Source organism: Syngnathus floridae, chromosome 15 (assembly GCF_059516105.1).
Source record: "Syngnathus floridae isolate MCC-2025c chromosome 15, RoL_Sflo_1.0, whole genome shotgun sequence".
NCBI lineage: Eukaryota > Metazoa > Chordata > Actinopteri > Syngnathiformes > Syngnathidae > Syngnathus > Syngnathus floridae.
This window is the reverse complement of record NC_142427.1, coordinates 8,251,177-8,275,313: the sequence shown is the minus strand read 5'-3', so window position 1 is coordinate 8,275,313 and position 24,137 is coordinate 8,251,177. Positions and strand designations below refer to the sequence as shown.

The 24,137-nt window shown below is 39.3% G+C and overlaps 3 protein-coding genes across 13 annotated transcripts; 1 reads left to right on the top strand and 2 right to left on the bottom strand.

The window, feature by feature from the left end:
• Positions 1-286: 286 nt before the first annotated feature.
• mogat2 (monoacylglycerol O-acyltransferase 2) lies at positions 287-6,107 on the bottom strand. Of its 3 annotated transcripts, XM_088397913.1 has the most exons (8): positions 5,984-6,107; positions 5,204-5,296; positions 4,956-5,088; positions 4,229-4,407; positions 1,892-2,096; positions 1,608-1,782; positions 1,201-1,400; positions 287-894 (listed from the first exon to the last, which is right to left on the bottom strand). In XM_088397913.1, the coding sequence occupies exons 3-8, from the start codon at positions 5,047-5,049 to the stop codon at positions 740-742; spliced, it is 1,008 nt and encodes a 335-aa protein (XP_088254039.1). In that variant the 5' UTR covers positions 5,050-5,088; positions 5,204-5,296; positions 5,984-6,107; the 3' UTR covers positions 287-739. The 3 variants fall into 3 exon arrangements, with proteins under 3 accessions (XP_088254039.1, XP_088254037.1, XP_088254036.1); XM_088397911.1 differs by lacking the exon at positions 5,984-6,107 and having other exon boundaries at positions 5,204-5,421; XM_088397910.1 differs by lacking the exons at positions 5,204-5,296; positions 5,984-6,107 and having other exon boundaries at positions 4,956-5,197.
• On the top strand, positions 5,581-16,039 carry map6a (microtubule-associated protein 6a). Of its 9 annotated transcripts, none has more exons than XM_088397899.1 (8): positions 5,581-5,640; positions 5,972-6,064; positions 6,263-6,382; positions 6,588-7,298; positions 10,635-10,848; positions 11,034-11,248; positions 14,310-14,420; positions 15,631-16,039. In XM_088397899.1, exons 4-8 carry the CDS (start codon positions 6,598-6,600, stop codon positions 15,776-15,778), a joined length of 1,389 nt encoding a protein of 462 aa, XP_088254025.1. In that variant the 5' UTR covers positions 5,581-5,640; positions 5,972-6,064; positions 6,263-6,382; positions 6,588-6,597; the 3' UTR covers positions 15,779-16,039. The 9 variants fall into 9 exon arrangements, with proteins under 9 accessions (XP_088254025.1, XP_088254032.1, XP_088254030.1 ...); XM_088397906.1 differs by having other exon boundaries at positions 6,263-6,992; positions 7,062-7,298; XM_088397904.1 differs by lacking the exon at positions 6,263-6,382.
• umodl1 (uromodulin-like 1) lies at positions 15,749-23,934 on the bottom strand. Its single transcript, XM_088397914.1, has 17 exons — positions 23,755-23,934; positions 23,386-23,628; positions 23,149-23,307; positions 22,574-22,698; positions 22,320-22,506; positions 21,375-21,515; positions 21,065-21,265; positions 20,713-20,973; positions 20,309-20,421; positions 20,013-20,232; positions 19,632-19,769; positions 18,167-19,020; positions 17,928-18,088; positions 17,427-17,663; positions 16,975-17,131; positions 16,823-16,907; positions 15,749-16,726 (listed from the first exon to the last, which is right to left on the bottom strand). The coding sequence occupies exons 1-17, from the start codon at positions 23,828-23,830 to the stop codon at positions 16,539-16,541; spliced, it is 3,546 nt and encodes a 1,181-aa protein (XP_088254040.1). The 5' UTR covers positions 23,831-23,934; the 3' UTR covers positions 15,749-16,538.
• Between the last annotated feature and the right edge of the window lie 203 nt (positions 23,935-24,137).

The window sequence follows — 24,137 nt, the reverse complement described above, 5'->3', positions numbered from 1 at the left end:
AAGCACTTCAACCATAACAATTTTTCTACTGTCTTACCTTGTGCTTGTATTTATAAATGGAGTTCTCCCCCATGTGTTTTTCTTTCATTCCATGAAAATCAAAGATAAGTGCTGTTTTGCACTTTGATCTCTTTCTTCAAAAATAAGTCTATAGTCTTGTCACTCTGACCTCACAAGCGACTCACTCAACAGCAAACACTTATCAGTTTTGTACAGTGTCATAGTCAACAGTGTCAGCACATGTTCATTCGTGGTAAGGAGTGTCAAAAATAAGATTTACAATAAATTAAAATCATTTCTCTGCTCATTTTTTATTGTCCTGCAAAGTTTCAGCAACATTTTTCTTAGTCAATCACTCGTCAGCCAGACTGTGTCGAAAGAATCAGGCCATCGTCCATTTAATTTGGAAATATCCAGCTCAAGCCAACATCTCATAAAAGATCCTCTGCCAAAGTTCACAGACAGTCTTATCATGCGTCCAACACCAGACTTGCTGGTTTATTAAATAATAACTAGAACACATTCACTTTGTTGAATGTTGCCTAACTAGTCTAGTCATTGGTGGCTTTTGATAAGCTTGTCAAATATTTGAAAATGATTGATTGTGCAGTTTTGAATTTTTATATTTGGAGATATTTGCCAACAGAGTTTGTAAAATTATTAACACAATAGCCAATAGCCGATCCAAAATAATCTTCTCAACCTTGTAAAATAAATATCAACCCATCTTTCGTCCCGTTCAGACAAAATTCAGATGTGTGTCTTTGTCCACGCCATAGTTGGTTTTGTGCTGCTCAAAAAGCTGGCTGAGCTCGTCCATGTACAACTGATGAAGGGCGTCGAGCTCCTCAATTGTCGGTTTCTCGTTCCTCTCCACCCTGATGGGCCGTCCGACTGCACACATGTGACAAGTTGCCAAGTTATAAGATGCACTTTGAACCTGCACCTCCAAAAGATTCATCTCTCATTTTTTTTGACCTAAGAAGTCACCAGTCCATTTTTTGAGCTTCTACTGCTCATCCTCATCACCCCGCCAACATCAAGTTAGGAAATACATGATATTGCAGTTCAGGATACAGCCAGCCAAGTTAGCTGGGCCAACATCCAGTGAACCTTGCGTCATACACTGTTGGTGCAGTTGGCATTCATGCCCAAAGTAAATAGGTCAAAGAGGTCAAAGTCGAGCTTTTGTCCACTCACCAATGGTATGGATGGGTTTCCGGTATGGCATGAGACCAAAAGAGTATTGGAAAATCCCACGGGCGTGGAAGAGCGGCAGGGAGATACCCATGATGCTTTGCAGTTGTTCCTGTATACTTCGAAGCCAGGTTCCTCTTGAGTTCCCCACTTGATCAAACACCTCATTCTCACCAAAAGAGAAGACTGGAACCAGGTGAGCTCTGAAAAACCAAGACGGGTTCACAACAGGCTAATTTTTTTCATCAATGTTAAATCACACGAAAAGCTTTCCTAAGAAATTCCATGACTTGAATAAGCCTCTGTTTAATAAGTTTACACTCTCGCCGCAAAAGACGTGGAATGAATAGACTGACGCAATCTTGTCAGTAAGCCGCAGAAGCTTGGAAAATCAGGAACTCTGCTCTTACCCGTGTTCCATTGCAATTTTAATGAAACCTTTCTTCTTGGCCAAGAGTACGTTGAACGTCCCTGGGTGGGCATCGAGGGCCTCCGGGGCTCCGCCGACGGCGATGACAACGGCGTTTCCACCGCCCCTCTGTCGAAGGGGATAGCTGGCGCTCTCTTTATCAGATGGAATCAGACCTGTAGCATTGCATCACAGATAAATGGTGAAATTAATTGAATGTAGCAGAACATCTCATGGCCCAAAAATTGTACAAGCCAGCATTAACGGAATGTATACTCGATTGACCTGCACACATGACGTAGTCTCTGAAGAACGGGGCTCGGAACCAAAGGGGCAGCATGAGCAGGTAGGTGGTAAGGCCTGGAAATGCTTGTTTGAAGCCTGTGGCATAGGTGCAGAAATTGGTGAAGGCCCCTGCCACCAGGACGCCGTGAGGGTGGAAGCCCAGGATGTAGTTGTGTCGAGGGTCCAAGTCAGCTGTCTTCACCAACTGGGGGGGGGGGGGGAATAAAAATTCATGTTAGTTTTGTGGAAATTTGTACAGTGGAGCTTATGCAGTGATTCCTGAAAAAAAAAAAAAAAAGGTATACAGTGGTTACCAGTTGAGCTTTGCTACATTATTTCCTCAAAACAGTATTTTCTCTAATGATCAACAAAGACCTGAGATAAGATATCTAATGTGAGGAGTGTTTACATGTTTCAAAAAAAAACAGCGCAGGAGATAGAGATGGCACTGAAGGTCACTATCAGCACTGAACATCTGGCCTCTTGTGTAGTTTGTTTTGAAGCACCTTTGTGCAAAAACAATCAGGTCTACTCACTAAGTACAATAATTCAAGGTTAGAGTCACATATGAGTGAGAGCCAAGATAGAATCTCAAATCTTTATTTATTTTATTTTAATTTATTTATTATTACCTGTTACTTTCTATGATCTCCATCCAATTTAAATCTCAATGATGGTGCCGCAATTATTATTTATTTTTATTTTTTTTGGAGAGAGATTTCAGAGTTGATGTGTTGGTTTAGGTCCACATTGTTTGTGTTACATGACATGAGCAGATGGCCCCAAGCTTGGTTAATCATTGGTTCGAGTTCCACTTACAGATCCTGGTGTTGTTTGTAAACAAAACAAAAAGAGTCATTTAGACTTTTCAGACTTGTCGACCCCATAGAATCTTTGAAGGAACTTGTGCTGGGTATTTTATTTCACTTCTATCCTAATGGAAGTTAGATTTACATATGTCCCACCAAGCAAAACCTTCTCCTTACTTATTGGAGGAAATGACAGTGCAGTTAAGAAGACATTTTCTTCATTGCCCACAGAAAAAAAAGCTCTCAAAACAATCTCTCCTTTTTAATCTCAAAAGAAGTCTTTCGTGATCACACATCAGCAGTCACACCTGATCACTGTATCATTAGAAACAGTGGTTAAACCATACCAGTGAAATAAATTGAAAAGAACACTCCTTCTCTTTTCTAGAGTCAGATGACACTGGAAATAACATGGATAGTTGAACGTGGGAGGGGGGGAGGTTTAAAGGCCGGAAAGATTGGAGATCATTTACAAAACGTGTCCTCAAACTCTCCATCAATTGTACTTCCGAGAGCCCAATTTAAACCAAAACATTGGTGCAGCATCAAGTATTTTTTCCCAAAGTGTCAACTACAAGAAATATAGTATATGCACTATTAGTGTTTGGCCACAAGAGGGACACATCAGGAGGACGCAAGAGTGGACACCTACACACACCTACACACACTTATACACACTTACACACACTTATACACACTTACACACGTCCCCTGCTTGTTTTGGGTCAAGACCAGGTTAGCATTACGAATGTCATATCTTGTCAGGCAATATGTTCATGACTAATCAAGGCAAATAAAACAATAACTGATAACCTATAATATTCCATATGACCCAATTGCCTCATGCAAAAAGGTGAAGGTGTTTGTCAATATGCCTCTGCACTAAAAATAAATGTTAAAAAAGATGATGAGACATTTAAATACACCAATTGAAGTCTGCACTTCATGCAGAGGCTTAGGTGAGGAGGGAGAGACAGATCGATAGCAGACTTCCGCTTGATGGTGAAATTGGAGCTTGGCGACAGTTGGCAGGGAGGAAAAGAGCAAGGATAACATTATGCAAGATTGACAATGGTGTAATTGCACATATTTTAACTTTAAACTACTAAAATCTGGACTTTGTGCCATCTGATTTATGATATTAGTTCATTTCTTTGTTGGTTTGTTGGTTGGTTTAATATAATCAAAACATGTCTGTCATACTAATGCAAATTTTTACCTTTTTTTTTTTTATGCGGGCCTTGGAGCGAGACCAGTCATGCATAACGGTTTAACTGATCATTAATGGTAATTTGTTGGCTTTATTTGGCATTTGAAATGAACACACTCCTCCCTAAAACCTTTTAATTATGCCTGTTGCCACGCACATGCAAAATTATTTGCCTTGGGACTATCTGGACCTTTGATAAATTCTAAACCTTTTCATGCATAAAAAAAAAAAACAGACACAATTAGTTGATTTAGTGAAATGTCATCTGCTAAATAAGTGATAACATGCTTGCTGTGTATATTTTCTTGGAAGTCTCACCTTGACGGGGAAGTAATCCCGCATGTAGTCCCACACTTTCATTCCACACAAGTAAGGCACCCTCCGACCTCCGCGTGCAGGAGTGTCAAAGTCAAAGAACCACCACACAGAATAGAGCACGCTGATCAACCAGAAACGGGTGAACAGCAGGTAGAAGAACAGGAAGATGCATGTGGGAGCTGAGGAGAAATTATTATACATTACTGTATGCAGCCAGCAGATTCACATCATGCTTTTAGATTTTTATATATATTTATTTAGTTTCTGCTTTTAGTCAGTTAAACCAAGTTTTGCAGGGGTTGTATTGGGTCATTCCCCTTGGACCAGAGAGATGGAAAGTCTGAGAATTTCATACAAATATCTAAAATTCCATTTAATTATGTTAATTATCCTCCTTCTCAAAAAATAGATAAATAAATTGTGAATTCAGGATTGCTGAGCCAGGAATATACGAGGGGTGCTTGTAACTGATGGTTGCTTTACTCCATTTCTGTTTGGCTCCCTCTCCTGGACACAAAGTTGACTGACTTTGATGGAAAGGAGTTTCAAGTGGAACCAACTGGCACTCACTCATACAACCACAGTTGCACAACACATTTGATGCAAATTTCCAACTGAAAAAGATTTGACAACAAAAATGAACAGTAGAAGACATTCAAAGCGTCCAAATTATCAATCCCTGGTGTCTTTCATGCACAGATCTTCACATTTGATTTAACCCACTTACCTAAGGCAAGGAAGGAGAAGACCCATTGCAACACGGCGGCAGTCTGCAGTCTCCTGTGGACGGGCACGCCGACGGGGGCAAAATCAATCTTCATATTGCTCGGAGAAAAGACAGGCGACTTGCAGAATCACAACTGGTGGGAAGGAAAAAGAGCCAATGAAGTCCAAAGTCTGTACTTGCTTTCATCATCTCCTGAATGACTGTCTTATCTCACACACTCAAGCGAGGATTTCAGAAATCAGTCTTACCGTATCTTACAACATCTAAACTTTGACCCTGCAAACCATTTAGTCCGTGGCAAAGGGCAGGCTTTGGAAGAATGTAAAATCAGCCCCACCTGCCTGAGAGAAGAGAAAAGTGCAAATAGCAGAAATTATGACAAATATGTAAAAGCTTTAGAATATTTTCAGACAAAATAATGTGAAAAAGTGGAGGAATATTGAAAACACTATTGTGATTCTCTATTTGCTAAAGGTTTGCCATGCATATAATCCAAGTTACATCTTTTTCATTAGAAAATCTGATGAACATCTAACAAAAAATATGTTTCTTGTGTTTCGGCTAGTTTGCAAGGCGTGTTCTCTCCACCCACAGTCCATTTAAGGTAAGGTCAAAGGTGGGCGGTGTCACTGAGCTGCAACACCTGTCTCTGATCACCACTATTCAGGTTCCGATCCAAATGAAGGTAGGTGCTTTTTATTTTGCTCTTTGCCATTCTTGTGGGCTAAGTACATAAATGAAGATACATTATTTGTAGTCAATATCTAAGCGATTACACATTGCTTGGGTTTGAGAATCATAATTAATCTAGGAATGGAGAGAAATGTGTTCATATTGTTTTCTGTAATATGTAAATATGGATACAAGACAACTTCCAAGTATTATCGCCAACCTGTTTTTGTAATTTCTGGTCTAAAGGTTTGAAATTTAAACATTCAAAATGATTGTTTATATATTATATAATAATATTTCTACATTACGCACTTCATAGATATTGATAACCCATTGCTCATCAGTTTGAAGGGTACCTTGCAACGGCGTCTTGCGTTAATCAAGTTTCCAGATTCCTCCATTTCAAACCGGAAACAGCTGTTGGATTCAAACTAAAGGTATATTTATCCTCTTCAAATTTGGAGCTCTGTTTTATACTTGGTTGAATTCTAATACGTAATAGGCTTAATGTCGGATAATTATCGGCTGGGATTTCGTAAGCTTGCTGTTTCCCTCCCACCAGCGTCTTAAAGTATTAACATTTTCAGGTGGCGAACCCAGACGTCACCTTAAAATGTATAACTTGATGTTATTAGCCTGCTTTAGGTGTCCGGATGCTGCGAGGGTGAGGGCGGGGCCGTTTTCCCCTGCGTGATGTAGCACAGAGGATACGCATACGGACGCAGACGACATCTGAGAAGAAAACTCTTCTTACGGTTGGATTTTGAAGATGAAATGATCGGCAATGCTTTGCAATACACTTCGGAAGTGCAATGGATTTGCGTTTATTTTAATCTAACCTAAAAAAAAGAAAAAAAACATTGGACAATCTGCAAACACCGCCCCCCCTCCCTCGTAAACAGCATAGTGGAAAATATTCGTTCCGTTTTGATTCCATCTCGAATCCACTGTTTTCTCAAGGAACCTCAGCATGGCGTGGCCCTGCATCAGCAGGGCGTGCTGCATGGCTCGCTTCTGGAACCAGATGGACAAGGCTGACATTGCGGTGCCTTTGGTATTCACCAAGTATACGGACGCCTCGGAGATGCAGCACGTCCAGCTGCAGCCTCCATTACGGGCCGGGGTCGCCATAGAAACACAGCCGCATCGCACCCAACGCCGCGCCGCTCCGAGTCAACGCGCGCCAAGGAGGTGCGTCTCTGAGGAGCGAGTGTGCAGCTCGGTCATGAGGGAGGACTTTAAACACTGGAGAGTGCGACCCGAACCCAGCTGTAAACCCAAGAACGAGTACCACGGTCCAGAAATACCCTTCAACACCGAGACTCAGTACCAGAAAGACTACAAGGCTTGGCCCATTCCGAAAAGGTACGACCACCCGTGGATACCGAAACCGGCCACCACTATCTCCGCCGGTGACGATCGGCCGCTGGACAGGTCCAGACACGGAAAACATCACCTGGCGGATGGTGAAAGCGGCGTGGAGAAAAGCACCATCGCTGACAGAGTGCAAGAGAAAGACCTCATCCAAGGCCACGAGAGGAAAAAGAGGTCGAGCAAAAAGGCAGAAGGTGAGAAGAAAGTCGTCCTCAAGGTGGAAGGAGAAGGACGGGCTGCTGTGGATGCCGTCAACAGGCAAATTAAACAGGAGATTGCAGCCGGCAGTTCTTACAAGTGAGTAGTACCCCTTTTCCGGGACGTATCTGATTTAAGTCAGGGGTCACAGAGTCCGTAACTAAGTATGATTGCCAAAACATGGTAGGAACTTAATGCAGTTTTTGTAGTAGATCTCCCGATACTTCATGAATTGTCCAGTTCTTACACTACTTGAATAAATCATTGTGCTAAATGTATTACACCCCAAATTATTCATTATATTAGCTGCAGAAATTATTGTCACCAGTGAAATTAAAACAATACCTCCGGCTTATTGTATAAGTACTCCATGTTTTAACTTGGTCGCCTTACTTAGCAAGAAACACAGCTGATGATGTGCCATGTGAGATCAGCGTATCTTGTCATGAAGCTACTTAAAGACCCGCTACCATGTGTGTGCGTGTATTGTGGAGCAGGGTTCAGCCCAAGGGCATCATCCGCCCCCTCCCACATGGCACGACAGAAGCCCACCCAACCCTCTGCCAGTGAAGCCTCCAAGCGGGTCAGCTGTGGGTTAATATTACGGATGGTGGGCATAAATCATGTGCCGAAATAGCATTCGTGCTAATTTAAGATTTGCTTGAAGTGCAATTGTACTCTGTAGTCATGCATTCTTTTTCACCTTGAAACATTAATGACGACTCTGCACTGTGCTATATAGTCCCAGAACGCCGATATTTATGAGCTGCCTCAAGAAGGGGGGGGGGGGGTGAGGGACATATAAATAAGAATAAACACAATTTGCACAGCAGTGCCCCATCCATTCATCCTATTGGACTATATATATATATATATATATATATATATATATATATATATATATATATACACACACTCTTTTATTATTTATTAAATTTAAGAGAACAGACTGAGGTAAAATCATGAAACAGGCTAAATTTATTTAGGGAGACAAGACACGGAACGGAGACAGGAAGCAATAGTACCTTTGTAAAAGTTAAAACAAAAGGCACTTAAGAATAAGAACGCTGAACAATGCTGAGTCACAGACTGATCAATCCAATCTTATTTTCTGCTGCTTTGGTCAAGTCGTGTTTAAAATACTTTCAAATGCCTTTTTATGCGTGATAAAAGGCGTGAGTGAGAGATATCAGCTGCCTGAGCCTTTGTTCATGTTCTCTTTCTTTTTTTTTTTTTTTTTTTTAAACAGACAAAGCCTATATTGTCACTGTAAGATCTGCTGTGACCAAAAGGGGACAAAGTGAACGAAAATTAGCTTATGGAAAGTGATTTTTTTACAATGATGCAGAAGCTGCAGGTTCATTGAGTTCAGGTTATTCTCTGGAACCAAATCCTTTCAAAAGAGACTTTTCTTTCCTTAAACTCTTTCTGTCTGCTGTTTGTTAGCAAAATGTTGCCCACAGCAGCAAAGTGACAGAATATTGTTGGAGTTTGAAAATGATCCTCTTAGAGAGCCTGCATTTCTACTGACAAGCTAAGTCCCCCAAAAAAACAAAACAATCTTTTTCAGCTAGCTAGAAAAAAACTATAAAACTGCTTTGATTTTCATGCACTGTTGTCATTAATCTGAGTTCACATAATATTGTCAAATGTAATCCTGAAAATCTCCACTGATACTCATTTGTTCCATCAGTTCCTAGTCGGACCGTACTAAAGCTGTTTTATGTAACACTTTTAATCTCATATTAATGTGTGTGTGATTACAGTTAATTCGCATTATATATAGCGTGTGCTGTCTCTTCTAAAAATTGAAATAAAAATACCAAATTAAATGATAATACATAAAAATGAAAATAAATTAAAAAATAAAAAATAATAACTAAAATAATAATAATAAATAAGAAAATAAATAAAAATGCTCCCCTGCATCGTAGCGTATATTAGCAAAGAGGAGGCTGCTATCCGACAGGCCATCTGAGAGCTTATTGACTTCAAGTCAGTCTTTATAGACGCTGATCTGACAATAAAAAGAAGCCACAGCCGTCCCTCTGGGTTTATTGATTCCCTGGAATACTCGCTCGGCATTCGTGGAACGTCGGCAATATCAGAAAATATTTAACATGAGGCTAAAATAAATTTGTTGGGATTTTAATTGGATGATTTGAATCTAAAAATGCTACCAAGTGTTATTTTGCTTGTACATGTGAAAATGTTTATTCAGCAATAACATAACTAGAAAGCATAGCAGTCCATATTGTGGGCAGAATTGCATGCTGAGCGTACTGGCGTGTTTCCACTGCTGTCAGCACCAGTGATTGGTTGCAGTGAAGAAGCCTTTCTCCGCACATAAACTGCACCACAGCGGGTCAGCCCGGTCAGCAGCTTTAGTCTCAAAAGCAGAAAATATCACTTTGACAGGAATAGCTTGTGTCGCAGTGATGCATATAAAAAAAAAAACACGCATCTTTCAAAAAATCTTATAACAATAATTTTATATGGATATAAATGTCTGCACCCCCACCTGTCATTTTCTCTTTCAACTATGTGAAAACATAAAAAATATCTTCTAAACCGAGCTGATAAATATTTTCATTTAGCCATCCTTATGTTTGTGAGTTAGCAGCCTACTTTCAGGTTCACGGAAAATATCTTGTGTTGTTATGATTCCGGTGGGTGGAAAGTCTGATGCCATATTGAGTGAAAATATTACATCATTTTATACAGCAAACCCATTGAAGGAATTTTTTTCTGTTTTAGTGCATCTTGCCAATAACCATTAGACCATTTATGTTTATTCTATACACTGCCCCCCCCCCCTCCCTTTTCTCCAGTACTTCATGGACACAGAAATTATTGTTACACTGACCATGAATAGCGTCTTCTTTACACTTGTACAATCGACACTCGGTGGTGTCATGTAAGTGTTTTCTACCCTTGTCCTGGGACGTCATTGTGTAATCCGTCTTTGCGCTATGGCCTCTTGCTCCATCCTGGCCCTGAAAGCGAGCCTAAGTCCGATTATGTAATCACTCTGTGTGTGATTTCCATCCCTCTAGTGCACTGGTAGTCGTTCTCTTTTCAACAGGCAAAGTCTCAGCCTTTGTGCTAGGAAGAATTTAACTTTTTACATAATGACGTTTTAGCCCTCTGGCTTGTTTGATAAATGTTAAAACCTTGAAGACGTTTTGTGAAAGAGGATTCATTGAAATGTAAATGTGTGCAAAGCAACTGGAAGATGAAGTTATCACCTTATATTTTAGCTTAATCATTCAAATGTTGGTTCTGCTTTAGTTGCTATGCTACTTGGGCAGCTTTTGTTTGATTCATTTGAATAAGATGTGCAAACTACTGACAAGACTTGCAATTGGATTCTTATAAACAATGACGAGATCCAAAATGTATTTAATAATTTTGCTCTGCCTTCCCTTCCTGCAGAACCGAATTTAAGGCTTACAGAGATGTGAAGCCTACACGGATGATCCGGGCCAAGTCCCAGTACCTACCTCCGGACGAGAAGACTCGGCTGGAAACCAGCTATAGTGCGACATTCAAAGGACAAGCTCCACTTCAGCCTACTGACAATAAGGCCCAGGAGAGGAGGAGGATACGCAGTTTGTACAGCGAGCCATACATTGACCCCATTAAACAGGTGAGCAGGGGCAAAAGGGGTGTTTGCGCCGTTGTGGGAATGAACACAGATGACTTGATTTCAGTAAAGGAGGTGCGTGGTCCACATGGCGGAAGAATGGTGGGGGCATGTAAGAGAAAAAAGTAAATATACTTTTTCACAGTCTTTAAAAATTTTTCTTCATATCTACTGTCCAACATTCTCAGGTGGACAGGTCTACTGTCCCTCGCACTAAAGCCAGAAAGCCCCGGGCCATAGCATCGGGCCAGGGCAATCCGGTGAAGAAAGCCAAAGATAAGCAGAGCACGGCACTGAGGGGCTCCAGGAAGATGACCTCGGAGAACCAGCCCATGAGCCGGCCAGCGTTGGGGGACAAGGAGAAAAGTAAAGAGATGAACAACAAACTGGCTGAAGCGAAAGAGTAAAAACCATTTAGCACCTTTCACATCTTTTGTTTTTTGGGGGGGAAAGTAAAGACAGAGGCTGCAAAATAGTGGTTTTCTTTTTTGTTGCCATCCTCTTTTCTTTTTTTTTTTTTGCTTCTGCTTTGCTCCCATTCACATCTTTTTATTCAATGACAGAATAAGATGTCATCAGTCCATTGTCTAATTTTGATCGACGCAAGCGGGCATGAGTGCATTTTTTTTTTCCTTCCGCCGCTACTCAATGCCACCCCCACTTTGCTCGCCCCCGTCTCCCGGTTGCCATGGCGACGGGCTGCCAACGCTTGCATGAGCCAGACCGCAAGCGCTTCTGCTGGTTTGGCTTGATAGACTGAGCGGATCGTTCTTCTGAGTTTATCAAAGATTATCAACGATTGGAAGCGCTGAAAATAGATCATGACCAAACCTGAGCATCTTTGATAAATGTTATGCCTGGTAATCTCTGATCCGTATCATGTTTCGGTTTCATCTTTGCTTCTGTTTATGTGGTCATGCTTTCGGTCTGACTATGCATGATCGTAATTCTTTGTGACCGTTTTCTCTTGAATGAGAAATTTACACTTGTTTGTATCCCTTGGAGCATTACCTCATTCATACTCACGTGGCTATTTTAGTTTAGCTTAGTTCAATTAAATTCAAAACCAAATTTGCTGCCAGAAGACAATCTGGATCATCTTATATGATTATGCATCAAATATTATACATATGCATATCACATTAATATTATGTCTCCAGGTCTCCATGGCATTCTCCTCATAGTTTACACAGTTTAGTGCAGATAGAAAATACTGAGTTGAGTGTCTGGGGGTCACACGAGACGTAAAGCATTATTATTTTTATTATTATTATTATTTATTATTATAATATACACTAAGGCCATGATGAGCGTGACCAATGTGATTATAAATTAATATTAATTATATTAATTTTATTTGGTATGGTTGGCTTTTCTAATATTTATGCCGTTATTTTGAATTTATCATCTTCCACACTGACTTGTTAGAATTAGATGGGTATGCAAGTGTGATGATTTTAAAGGTTATTTATTGTTGTTCGGGAAGTTAAATATGGTGGTTACTGAGTACATTACGTGAATAAGAGGTATGTCGTGAAGCATATCAAATCCCTAAATGTAAAGCCTTGACTTTTTTTTTTTATTTATTGTGGTTTTAAAGAGTTTTCTTTATGTCATGTGTTGGATATAGAAGGCGACATACTGTAAGTAAGCTGGTTTGTAATGATGTAATTGTAATCGCTATTGTATGCACTTAACCTATGTTAGCTATTGTAGAGACATCTTTCACAATACACATGCTTTAAAACATCTAGCTACGTATACAGTGGAACCGCTAATGTAGGCCATTATACTTGCAATATAATTTCTAAAAGCAAAGAATTGAAATAAACGACATTGTTAACATTCATATATTAACTTCATTTAATGTTGGGATGAAAATGCATGTGTGGAATTGGGAGGCATATTATTAATATTACCAATATTACCGTATTTTCCGCACTATAAGGTGCACCTTCAATGAATGGCCCATTTTAAAACTTTGTCCATATATAAGGCGCGCTGGATTATAAGGCGCACCTTCAATGAATGGCCCAATTTAAAACTTTGTCCATATATAAGATATATACATTTGGCCCGCGGGCCGGACTTTGGACACGCCTGCTGTAGTGGCTCAATATTCGTCCATATATAAGGCGCACCTGATTATAAGGCGCACTGTTGGCTTTTGAGAAAATTGGAGGTTTTTAGGTGCGCCTTATAGTGCGGAAAATACAGTAATATTATTATTATTATTATTAACTGTCAACGTACTGTGCAGTCAGCAACTTTAATTTAGTTGCCTATCCTATGGTTGTCATCATATTATTTTGACTATCTCCAATTTTTACTGAAGTCTATTTATCTTTCCTGGCTTTCAGCTTTAGCGCTTCCACAGTATACACAGCCATACATAGTATCACATTCATACTGTATATGTGATTATTTGATTCTTTACCATTTGAGATTATAATGCACCACCATGGGTCGATTTTATTTTTGTTGCCCCCTTTAGATACACACACATAGTTAATATCCTTCATTTTATTCGCTGTGCAATCATTACCGCCAACATTTGTCAAAGCTGATAGCATGACCCATGGGAACTGAAGACCAGACTCATTTGCATTTTGCAGCCTTTGGTTTAGGGGTGTCACTTGGTCATATAACACGGGGAAAGGGGGCACGTCGTCATTAAATAGTGCTTGGCACGCCACACACCTGGTGCTATCGTTGTGCTCTTTACGTAAATAAGGATAGAAAGTATGGTAAAGGAAGTTATGTCTTGAAGAAAAAAAAAAACTGTGACGTATTTGTGTTTCTGCTTGCTCATATATATAAAGAAACATTATAAATAAATAATCACCCAAAAAAAGAAAGAAATAAAAGGTGTCCTCTGGCTTTGTTTTTGTTTATAGTAAAGCATTAGCGGTTGCAGGTATCTGTTTGTATTTTTCCAGTCTTTGTCAAACAAAATAGGAAAATCCACATGGAAGAGAATTTTCCTTTCTTTCTATGCTTATTCAAGATTGCGCAACATTCCGGCATGACTTCTGGCATTCTTTCTTGATGCATGTTGCAATTGTGAGAAGAATATATTGTTTTTGCATCGCTAATACTGATGCATTTCAATACATTTGTGGAAAACTTAATTTATTAAATTGGAAATTTGGCATGATATATCACTACAGGCAGAGTGAAATCATTTTTGATTTTATATGTTATAATTTTGATAATTAATTAAAAAACAAATTGACCATCACGAGAAATTTGAATATTACTTAACATTTTTGAATTGTTCAAATGATTGTGTTTATACTTTTATTTACATTTTACACACAACGTCATTGAATTTGCGGTGTGTACAAAACAAATCTATATATTGTTTCTCACACTGCTGTCATGAGTAATGGGGAGGGAGATGTCAAATTTGGATGATGCTGATGTTCCTTTTGCTAATGAGTGACGTTTTTATTCATTCGAAGGGTTGCGCTAAAACAACACCACTACGTACAACTCTGCCAGCCAATCCGAGATATTGGTTGGGTACAGACCCTAAAGCAACACCTGTGGGGCTGTGCGCTACCCAATCCCAGGTAAACCACAAAATAATCACTTAGAAGATGCCGGCCAGCCACTCATCCTCATTCATGGACTTGTGATTTTTTTTTTATTTATTATTATTGTTCCACAATAGTTTTATTGAAACGATGAACCACTTTAGATCCGAGTTAGTTCTCTCTTTCTCTTCCATGAATGGACACCGGAGTAGTGGTGTTGGATTCAGGGGGTTGCCTTTTGTCACCTCCTGCATGTAAGCTTCCTTACATGGAGCCCTTCAGCTTGCATGAACCTACTGGATGGACTGTAGCCATGTTTTTATGTTGTTTGCTATAATTGCATGCGAATTGTTTAATAAGGGGAGTTGGTCGTGAAATAAATGTCAGTTTTGACCTAGTTTCTCATACTCATGTAATGACATCACTACAGTGGATATGGAAAGTGAACACACCCCTGTTAAAATGCAGCGAGATTTAAAGTTGATCTGTGTTTCTATTTATAATCCATAGTTTTATTGAATAATCACACTAATAGCCGTCTTTACGATACTTTTTGTATCCACTGTATATACCGCATATGCACAGTACCGTATTTTCCGGACTATAACGTGCACCTAAAAATCTAAAATTTTCTTCCGGTGTGCCTTATATATATAGATCAAATTCCTAAATTTAAACTGGCCCGAAGCATTGTGTCATGAAATCAATCATAAGTAGCCCGCTGAAGACTATGAATCGTGAATGAAAAAGACTATAGATCATTATTTTGTGATTATAAAGTAATTTGTTGCGTCTGAAGTTGAAATAAAAAAGATAAAATAGAGAATGATTTGATTTGGATTAAAAATCTGACATGATGCATTAATGGTGCGCCTTATAGTCCGGTGCGCCTTATATAAGAACAAAGTTTTAAAATGGGCCATTCATTGAAGGTGCGCCTTATAGTCCGGTGCGCCTTATACTCCGGAAAATACGGTAGTTGCTTGTTAATTTACACTTGTCACGGAGTCGGAATATGTTCCCAAGCATGCCTTCACTGTTTTTCTATCGGACCTGCAATCGAAAACATTATCGAGAATATTTGTGGAGTGTTAGCTGGTAAGTACAAAATAGGTGTGGAAATAGGCAGTAGGTTCAATCTCTTTCGATGTGATTTAAAAAAATATATTCAGGCAATATTTCAACGTCTTTTTGTTTTCTTTCCCCTTTCTTGACACCTTAACCACATGCTGCTGCTGCTTCTTAGAGATGCTCAGAACGAGTTTGTCCGACCCGGTCATCATCATTCCCAGGGTGCTTCTGGAGGAGAATCAGGACCACTACTGGAAAGACCCGAACAGCGACGCAGCAGCGGAGTTGTCCGATTTGCCCTCGATTTGAACCAGACTGAGTAGTACTGTGACAATCACACACAAATACACAAACACACACACGTGCATGTCTGAAATAGTTTTTTGGTCCTTAAACAACTCTTTGGCCTGCGATATTAACAAAAAGGTGCTATCTAGTTGTTTTTTCTTGTTTTATGCATATTGTATTTTGAAGCTGTATTAATAATAATACAAGAAAAACACACCATGAAGTGCTAATATCACATCTAAAGAAACCTGTATACAGTTATAGTGTAAATAAAAGATCAATACTTGCAGATTGAAGTATTGTTTTGTAATGTGTCTTTTGTCGCATGACATTTTTAAGCAGATAAAAACTTAGTGTTGAAACATATGTGCAAATGTAATCAGCCAATGACATAAATGAAAACAGAATGACAGATATAATTGATAAAAACATTCTAACAATAAGTTGATCAAAGTTAAAAAGCGTAGATAAATGTAATTATTCTACACAGCCTTAATAAATTGATCCACATTGTAAACAGTGAAACTGACTTAAAGTAAATTGTTGTGCTGTACACCAGTGACTATAAAATATTATTTCTGCATTGATAATTTTTCAAATTAAATATCAAATGTGCATTTATGGTGATTCTCTATATTTGACTTCCCTTAATTGACCTTTTTCCATGTCAATGTTTCATAATATTGATGTGTCTAAAAAGACTGATTAGGAAATAAATATGTCATTGTGCAAAGCTTTACAAGTGAAATAAAGTTAACAGGGAAAACGAAATTATTAATGCAAACGTTGTGAGACTTAAGCGTGAATCTCAATATTGGTGATGTTCAGCGGTTTGGATTTGGCATTAAAATTATAATGTCCGATGCGGTTTCTTTGATAGTAGAAGAGACAGGCAGAACCAATGACGAAGAAGAGAATTACGACTACTCCGAGGAAGGACAGTCCAATCAGTTGGAGTTTGTCACTTTCAGTTTCCGGGGCCACTTGATAAGGAAATAAAAAATAAAATAAAAAAAGAAAAGTTAGTAGGCAGTTGTTATTTTAAAGCATTGCAAAATAAAGTATTTTTTTCCACTCACCTTCGTCAGACATAAGCAAAGGTCCAGTTGAACCAAACGCTCTTCCAATGGTGTTGGAAGACCAAGGTGTTCTTTGCAAACAATCCTAAAACAAAACAACAAATGTTTTTATTTTTTGAAGGGTATAATTGCAAAATAAAAAGCTCACTCACGGGCACGCAAGTATCAGATCCAATCTGCAAACAGATCTGAACGTGACAGTGCAGATAGATCAAATTGACATCGACAAAGGAGAATATCTGCACAGACACTCGAGATGTGCTGGAGTTTCCGTTCATCAACACGTCAGTGTACAAGTTGAGGGCACATCTGTAGGTCACAGAAAATGATTTGTGATTAACATCTCTTTTTTTTTTTTTTTATTCTTCATTCAGGACAAGTCTGATAACCCATTAAGAGTGTGTTAAGGTAAAAGAAAGCTTCTACGTACCGAAATTGGATTAACGCAATATTTCAAGTTCTGAAAAACTTTTAATATAATCAACTCTATAGCTTGACTAAATCTCAAAGATCACGGAAACTGTTTCAAATTGTGGGTGAGAAATGCATAATAAATCTTCTTTAATTTGAGATTAATTTTAGAGATTAATTTGAAAGATCTTGCCTGTTGTCCAGAAAGACAAAGCGTTTGTCGTCCAACGGATTTTGCGTGGGGGTCGCCCAGCAAGAGTAGATCACTACTTTAATCTCTTCTGCTGAGGTATTCATGCTCACTTGTACCACAACAGCCTCCTCTGGGGACAAGCTGTAGTTGTAAGGTAGAGGAAACGTTCCATTCAGCAGTTGTACTGTCACCTGGAACATTCCAGAGCTTGTGATCACATCTTGGATTAATTCATACCTGGAAACAATGACAGAAAAAAAAATCCTTACATTAAATTGTGCTGATGGGAAATGAAGTTTCAAAATTGCTTCATGAACCAGTTGTTATATTTATTCACTCCTCCAGAGGGCACTCTCTGTTCAACATTGGAGCTAAAAGTATAGTGACTTGCCATTTCTTAACCACCTCAACAGTTCCATCAAAAGAATACAACTGGTTCATGAAGCAATTATGAAGCTTCATTTTCCCCATCACAGGACTTTTTGAGAAGAAAGGATGTACCCCATGGAGCCAATATCAGCAGACGTGAGCATGCTCCTCATGTAGGTACATATTATGGGAACCTCCAGGAGCAATTTGGGTGCCTCCAGTGTTCCATTAACTGACGTGTATGTTTCCATGGTGTTGAACAGTGTTACCGAAGCCATGTAATAGGATTCATTCTAAAAATAACAAAACAGCAGGGGGTTGTCATATTGTGCAAGAGAGGACAAAAAATCAAATCACCTACTATCACTCACTTGTGCAGAAATTGTGATGCATTCATTCCAGCTTACGATCAGCTGGGCATGGCTCGCATTGAAGGTAGTGACGCCGCACTCCTGATGGCCCAGGTACAGAGTACCTTCCCTGATGTTGTTATCGACCAGAAACTGTCGAGCAATTGCAACTCTGATGCCTGTAACTGTGCACTCAACTGAAATATCACTCAGAAGTGAATATATTCTATGGAATGATGAAGAAGTTAAGTCTTTATTAGGGGAAGTGGGTTCGGTCCTCACTGCTTGAGTGGTTGTTGCAATGGTGCCGGTTGTATGTTCAAATGTCGATATCGTGGAGATTGTTTCTGTAACTTCAACTGAAGTGGATGTAGTCGGTGCAATTAATCCTGATGCAATTGTGGTTGTTGGTATGGTGGAAGCGGTTGTTGGAACCATGGTGATGGTTGTTGGTGCCATAGAGGTGGTTGGTGGTACTGGTACCATGGTGGAAGCGGTTGTTGGTACCATGGTGATGGTTGTTGGTGCCATAGAGGTGGTTGGTGGTAGTGGTACCATGGTGGAAGCGGTTGTTGGTACCATGGTGATGGTTGTTGGTGCCATAGAGGTGGTTGGTGGTACCATGGTGGCAGTTACGATAGACATGGTCGCGGCTTCATTCTTGCTGGTTGTTGGCATAGTGGTGGTACTTGGTACTACAGAGGTGATTGTTGCTACCACGGTGGCAGTCATCGGGGACGTCATTCGGCGAGTGGCTATTTCCTCAGAGGTGATTGTTGAAGGTGGATATGATGGTGTTGTTATTTGAGGTAAAGGAGAAGTGCTGACTGAGGATGTGATAGAACTTGATTGCATTGTTGTGGTCGCCATGGTAGCTGCCCAAGAGAAAACATTCTAGTTATTCTTAATAAGTGAAGAATAGAAGCTGCACTGTAAAATAAGTAGCAGTAAATTACATTTGTTTTAATCAGAGATGCAACGGAACTTTATTTTTTGCACTGATTTTCAATCTGAGCTTTTTTTCTCTCGCACATCATGTTTTATAATAATAACAAAAATAATACAGCAATCATAGCTATTTCTACACATGCATTGTTTTGTGAAGCGGTTACAGATGTAAGAGGAGAGATTCAAATGAAGTCTCCTTTCACCAGTGGATCAGAGACAGCATGATCAAAGCGTGCATGAAGTCCCGCAGGTTTGCTACAAGCTAAGCTTCAAAAGTAGAGTAAACAATCAGCTGTCGCAAATAGAGAGACTGAGAGTAGATGGCTCAGTTCCCCTGTCTAATTTAGAACTGCTTCAATTTCATGCGCCAAGTGCACGCCCACGTTCTGCTCCGACACTCATAAATAATAAAGAAAGTATTTAGTCGTTTGAAAAAAGTTCAGATTTCATATTAGCCACATTATTATCTTGCATATGTTTAATTTTGCAGGTTCCTATTTTTAGCATTTTATTGAATCGAGCTATAGCAAGAGGCTACCTTGACAGGCTCTCCCAGGCCTTTGTGGTTCTGTGTCCATAAATCCATCTCGACATGAGCATGTGAAGGAACCCCAGGTATTTGTACATGTAGCCCATTGGGAACAATCATTTTCCCCTGGAACACACTCATCAAAATCTACAAGAACAAACAAAACACAATTTTCACTCCAGTATCTGGCATACTTTTGTATTTTATATTCTACTAAATAAATAGAGTGTAAAGAATTCAACATTATGATCTTTTTTTTTCTCTGACTCCTTCTGCTATAATTAATTTGACCACACGAAGGCAGTATAATACAGTCATGCAAAATAAATAAATAAAAATAAAAATAAATAAAAATATATATGAGCACTGTCATAATGTAAAGACACATACCACTGATGCTTGTATTATTTTCATCCATTGTGTATATGGAGCTGTTCATCAGTGAGTAGAGTATTGCTGTGGATGTGTTTCTGATGTCCTGTTCTTGATCAGGGCTGAAGATCAGGATGAAGTCGACCACTACACTGCCGGGGGAAAGTTTTATGATCTTGATTCTCACCTGACCCGAATTCAGCATCGTCTTGGTATCTTGGGCCAGAGAAAAGTAGATCTGCAAAGAAATATAGCCATGACTGTCACAATGTTTTCTGTGATATCCACAAAGTCATTACACAGGATGGACCTACCTCATCTAAAATCCCCGCTGTAAGATTTTTATAGGCCTGACTGCTTGTGTTGTATAGGTCATCGGTGAACGGGATGTTGGTAAGTCGCGTGGTTGCATCCAGAGTTTGAGCATCTACAAAGAAATTGTTATCGATTAAAATTGATTATTTGTCCATTCATTAATTAATTTTGACACATGGACAATATACCCTCAAGAGATCATCTCCATGTTTTACACTTTTTAAACCCGAGTTCCATTGTCTCAATAACATCTCTGACAGTTTTTTTTAAATTAAAAAACCCCAAATATAAAAAGCTATTTTTAAACATTGTATTAAAAAGCCCCCTGCCCTAAAAAAACAAACATGATAGATTTAGACGTTGGTCTACCAAAATAAGTCAGGTTTATATGAATAGTTCTTACCAGTTTTAACTGCTATATAAAGAATATCTCCATGGCTTTCATTTGTTTGGATCTTAACAGTGACATTGTAGAGGACCCCCGGCTGCAGTTCCCTCACTTCCATCATGGTCTGCTCAGTTGTCCACATACTAATAACATCTGAGCCTTCACTAAGACCCACCAAGTAAGTCTGGTTTGCTGGGATTAGGATGGACCAATACACACAAAAAGAAGTGCCAGTGATGTTGGCAGCCTGTAATCTGCTGATGCCAGTGGAGGAGGCTGGAAAAGGGCAGAGAGAGAGAGAGAGAGCACAATTATGACTCCTGTTTGCCGATTTACCAGACTGAGATAAGAATAAAATCCTTCATACAACTTGTGGTTGTTGTCAAAGGCAGCTCATCAGTTTTAGATCCATATATTGCAGTGCTCGTGATCCAAGTTGCGTTGTTTTCTGTGAGGTTGAAACTAACCACCGTGTTGTTTTCTGCAGTCGGAGGTGAGGTTATATCGATTTGTAGAGGGCAACACTGCATGGACTCTGTGGTGCCTTGCGTGGTGATGTCATTGGGTACTAAAACAAAAAAAATATAGTGTCAGCCTCGGATGAAAATTTATTATTTAAACAGTGGCTGCCACGACAATAATATTGCAGTCAGGTTCTATTTATATTTTGTCCGAACCTGCACAATGAGTTCCGGGATTGCTTGGGTCAACATCAACATATCCTGCTTGGCAGGTGCAGTGGTAGGAGCCCGCCATGTTGCTACATTGAGCTAGTGGAGAGCAGTGATGGAGAGACGGATGTGCACATTCATTTACATCTACAAGGATGAAAAGGGAAGAATGAGGAAATAGATCATTCACACTCACATCTACGCCGATTGATAATTAAGAATTGCGTAAAATGCCATCTAGTGGTGAACTAATAGAATGCAATGAGCCATGTTCAAAGTGTGCATTTTGAAGGATGCCAAATCATCAGAAATTATTCATTGCGTGTTGAGAAATGACATTTGTTTGTCTCCTTGTTTGCTTCCTGAAAGGTAACGCACGACCCTTGTGATATAATTAGCGATTATTGGTCCTACATTAAATAAAAAATTCTATACATTGATGTGATAAAACATATTTGTTTGAATATTATTGAGATAATCATGTTTTTTTTTTTAAATGAATGAACACTGAAAATGAAAACAATCTGTCGCTTCTGAGAACACACTGTCCCTTTAATGTTTCTATCACAGAACATATCCTGTAAAAGTCATTTTCCGTCTATAATTAGGCTCCTTTGAAAGCAAAACAAAGGTCTCGGAAATAACGATTTCCATTCAGTGGTACAAACGTGTTCATGCGGTTACCACCTTGTATCCGTAATACGTATGGAGTTGTGAGCAATACGTGGGGGAGGGGGAAATCTGTGACTAACTCGGGTGTTATTTTCTGCCATCGCAGGAAACATCCCACAGAAGACGTTCGCTCAAATAGAAGCGAAGCTGTGGTGTCACTGAGTCATTCTTTCCTGACTGCAATGTTCTGTACAAGCATCACACGCTTGAAAAATGTCACCCGTCTGAAGAAACACAAGTCAAGTCACGTGCGGCCTCGCCTCTACTTGTCCTCCTCACCTTCTACTGTCACAGCTGAAACCTCTTGTATGTGTTTCAGGAGGAACTCCAGTTTTGACGTGACCACCTGAGGTGAAAGAGCAAAGCTGCAGTCTATCAGCAGCGAGGTGGCCGTTCGATACGGATGCACAGGCCATGAGCCGAGGTAATAAACTGAAAAATCAACTGATTCCAACGCTCCAGTTACCTGCAAAAAAAGGGAAAGGAGTGAACACAATGATAATCATCGTCTTGGGATGTCAGTTTTGCAGTACCATTGCTTGAAGTAATCTTGTGTGATTGAAAAGAGCGCCGTTGTTCATCAATTGTTGGTAATCTGTCTTAACTGTCACTGTCGCGTTGAAAGAGTGCCTCGGATTTTCTAGATAATTACCTGAGCCTGATGATTATAAAAAACATAGTTAAAGGGTACAAGATAATAAAAAACACAAAGATCCAGCGTTAAAATATTTTGAACTGATCGTTGTCATTTAAAAAAAAATCATGATCATAAATAATTTTTTTAAATTTTTTTTTTACATTTATTCTTAACTCAAAGATATATGACATTTATGCTAAAACTACATTGGCACTTGTAAGCACACACCTCCATCAAGATTAAAAAAAAAAGTAGAGGAAATGACATTTGCGGAGTGCAATATTGTATGTGGTGGTTTGCTCATGTTTTTGAAAGCTGCAGCTTCAAGCACTGTTTCCTGATCTTGAGCCAAGTCATTCTGTTTACAATACAAATCCTATTTAATATTATATTTGAACAAAAACAGCACTCAATTTGACACAAGGACAAAGCAAAGCAATTTCTCAGGTAAAATAAAAGAAATATACTAACTTGTAAGGTTATTGCAGAGAAAGTAACCCGAGCTCTCACAGCACTTTTGCCAATCTGGACAATCAATGTCCCACTTGCAGTCATCAACACTGGAATTAGATCTATCTGTGGTTGGGCACCATCCAGGTTTGGCCATCAAGTCTTCACTTCCATTTAAAGCTCCATTAAAGAAAAAAGAAACACCAAAACCATCATAAAGACAGAAAGTAAAAGCTAATGTTCTGCATGCACACTTACACAAGGCACAGTAGCTTCCCACTTGGACGTAACCATGGCAGCATCTGGTCACCTGCTCCACCAAGATCCTGTACTCTGTCTGATGAACTAGTTTGAAAAGCGTCACTGGACATGGCGTCCAAAAAAGCCAGCCACCGCAACTCTTGGTTACAGTATACGGAACCTTTCGGAACACCAAGGAACTCACAGTGCGGGTCTCGTTGTAAATACAGAGTTGATAGCCAGATGGAGATAAAGGTTCTCCTACCAGAAATAAATATTCTTGAGTGATGATATCATTTGGTTGCTTTAAAATTATATTATTAATTGAATATATAAATTGATTGGTTAAAATTAGCAATATTTCTGTTTTGATCATATATATCATACCTTCATATGCAGCTGTTTTCCATGTGGAGAAAGCTGGAAGAGAAAATATCATCCAAATTGAAAGCATGCGACCCATTTTGATCAGAATTACAAGAATATATTTAACAGCAGCATTGTAAGTGCATGATCCTCATTAGGATTGTAGCAATGCACTGTTGTTTGGAGTGTACTCATGGCTCAAATCCTATGTGGTTCTTACTCCCACCCCCACCCCTCAACCTTGATTGCACCACCTATCCCTAATGGATCGCAGAAAAATAGCAGCCAGTTTCTTTTGGATGTGTTTTTGTGGTTGTATTGAATTAATTCATGCATTCACAATATGGAATGCAGAAAAAAAAGCAATCTTACGACATGGTGCAATCACCTTTGACTTGTGGTTA

Coding starts and splice junctions, on each gene's coding strand:
- mogat2 (XM_088397913.1), bottom strand. CDS start 5,049: ATGAAGATTGATTTTGCCCCCGTCGGCGTGCCCGTCCACAGGAGACTG. Junction 4,408..4,955: donor CTTCTCCTTCCTTGCCTTAG/GTAAGTGGGTTA, acceptor ATTTCTCCTCAG/CTCCCACATGCATCTTCCTG. Junction 1,783..1,891: donor AGACTACGTCATGTGTGCAG/GTCAATCGAGTA, acceptor GCAATGCTACAG/GTCTGATTCCATCTGATAAA.
- map6a (XM_088397904.1), top strand. CDS start 6,598: ATGGCGTGGCCCTGCATCAGCAGGGCGTGCTGCATGGCTCGCTTCTGG. Junction 10,849..11,033: donor ACATTGACCCCATTAAACAG/GTGAGCAGGGGC, acceptor CAACATTCTCAG/GTGGACAGGTCTACTGTCCC. Junction 14,421..15,630: donor TGTGCGCTACCCAATCCCAG/GTAAACCACAAA, acceptor GCTGCTTCTTAG/AGATGCTCAGAACGAGTTTG.
- umodl1 (XM_088397914.1), bottom strand. CDS start 23,830: ATGGGTCGCATGCTTTCAATTTGGATGATATTTTCTCTTCCAGCTTTC. Junction 22,507..22,573: donor CAAGATTACTTCAAGCAATG/GTACTGCAAAAC, acceptor CTTTTTTTGCAG/GTAACTGGAGCGTTGGAATC. Junction 20,233..20,308: donor CAGCGGGGATTTTAGATGAG/GTAGGTCCATCC, acceptor ATTTCTTTGCAG/ATCTACTTTTCTCTGGCCCA.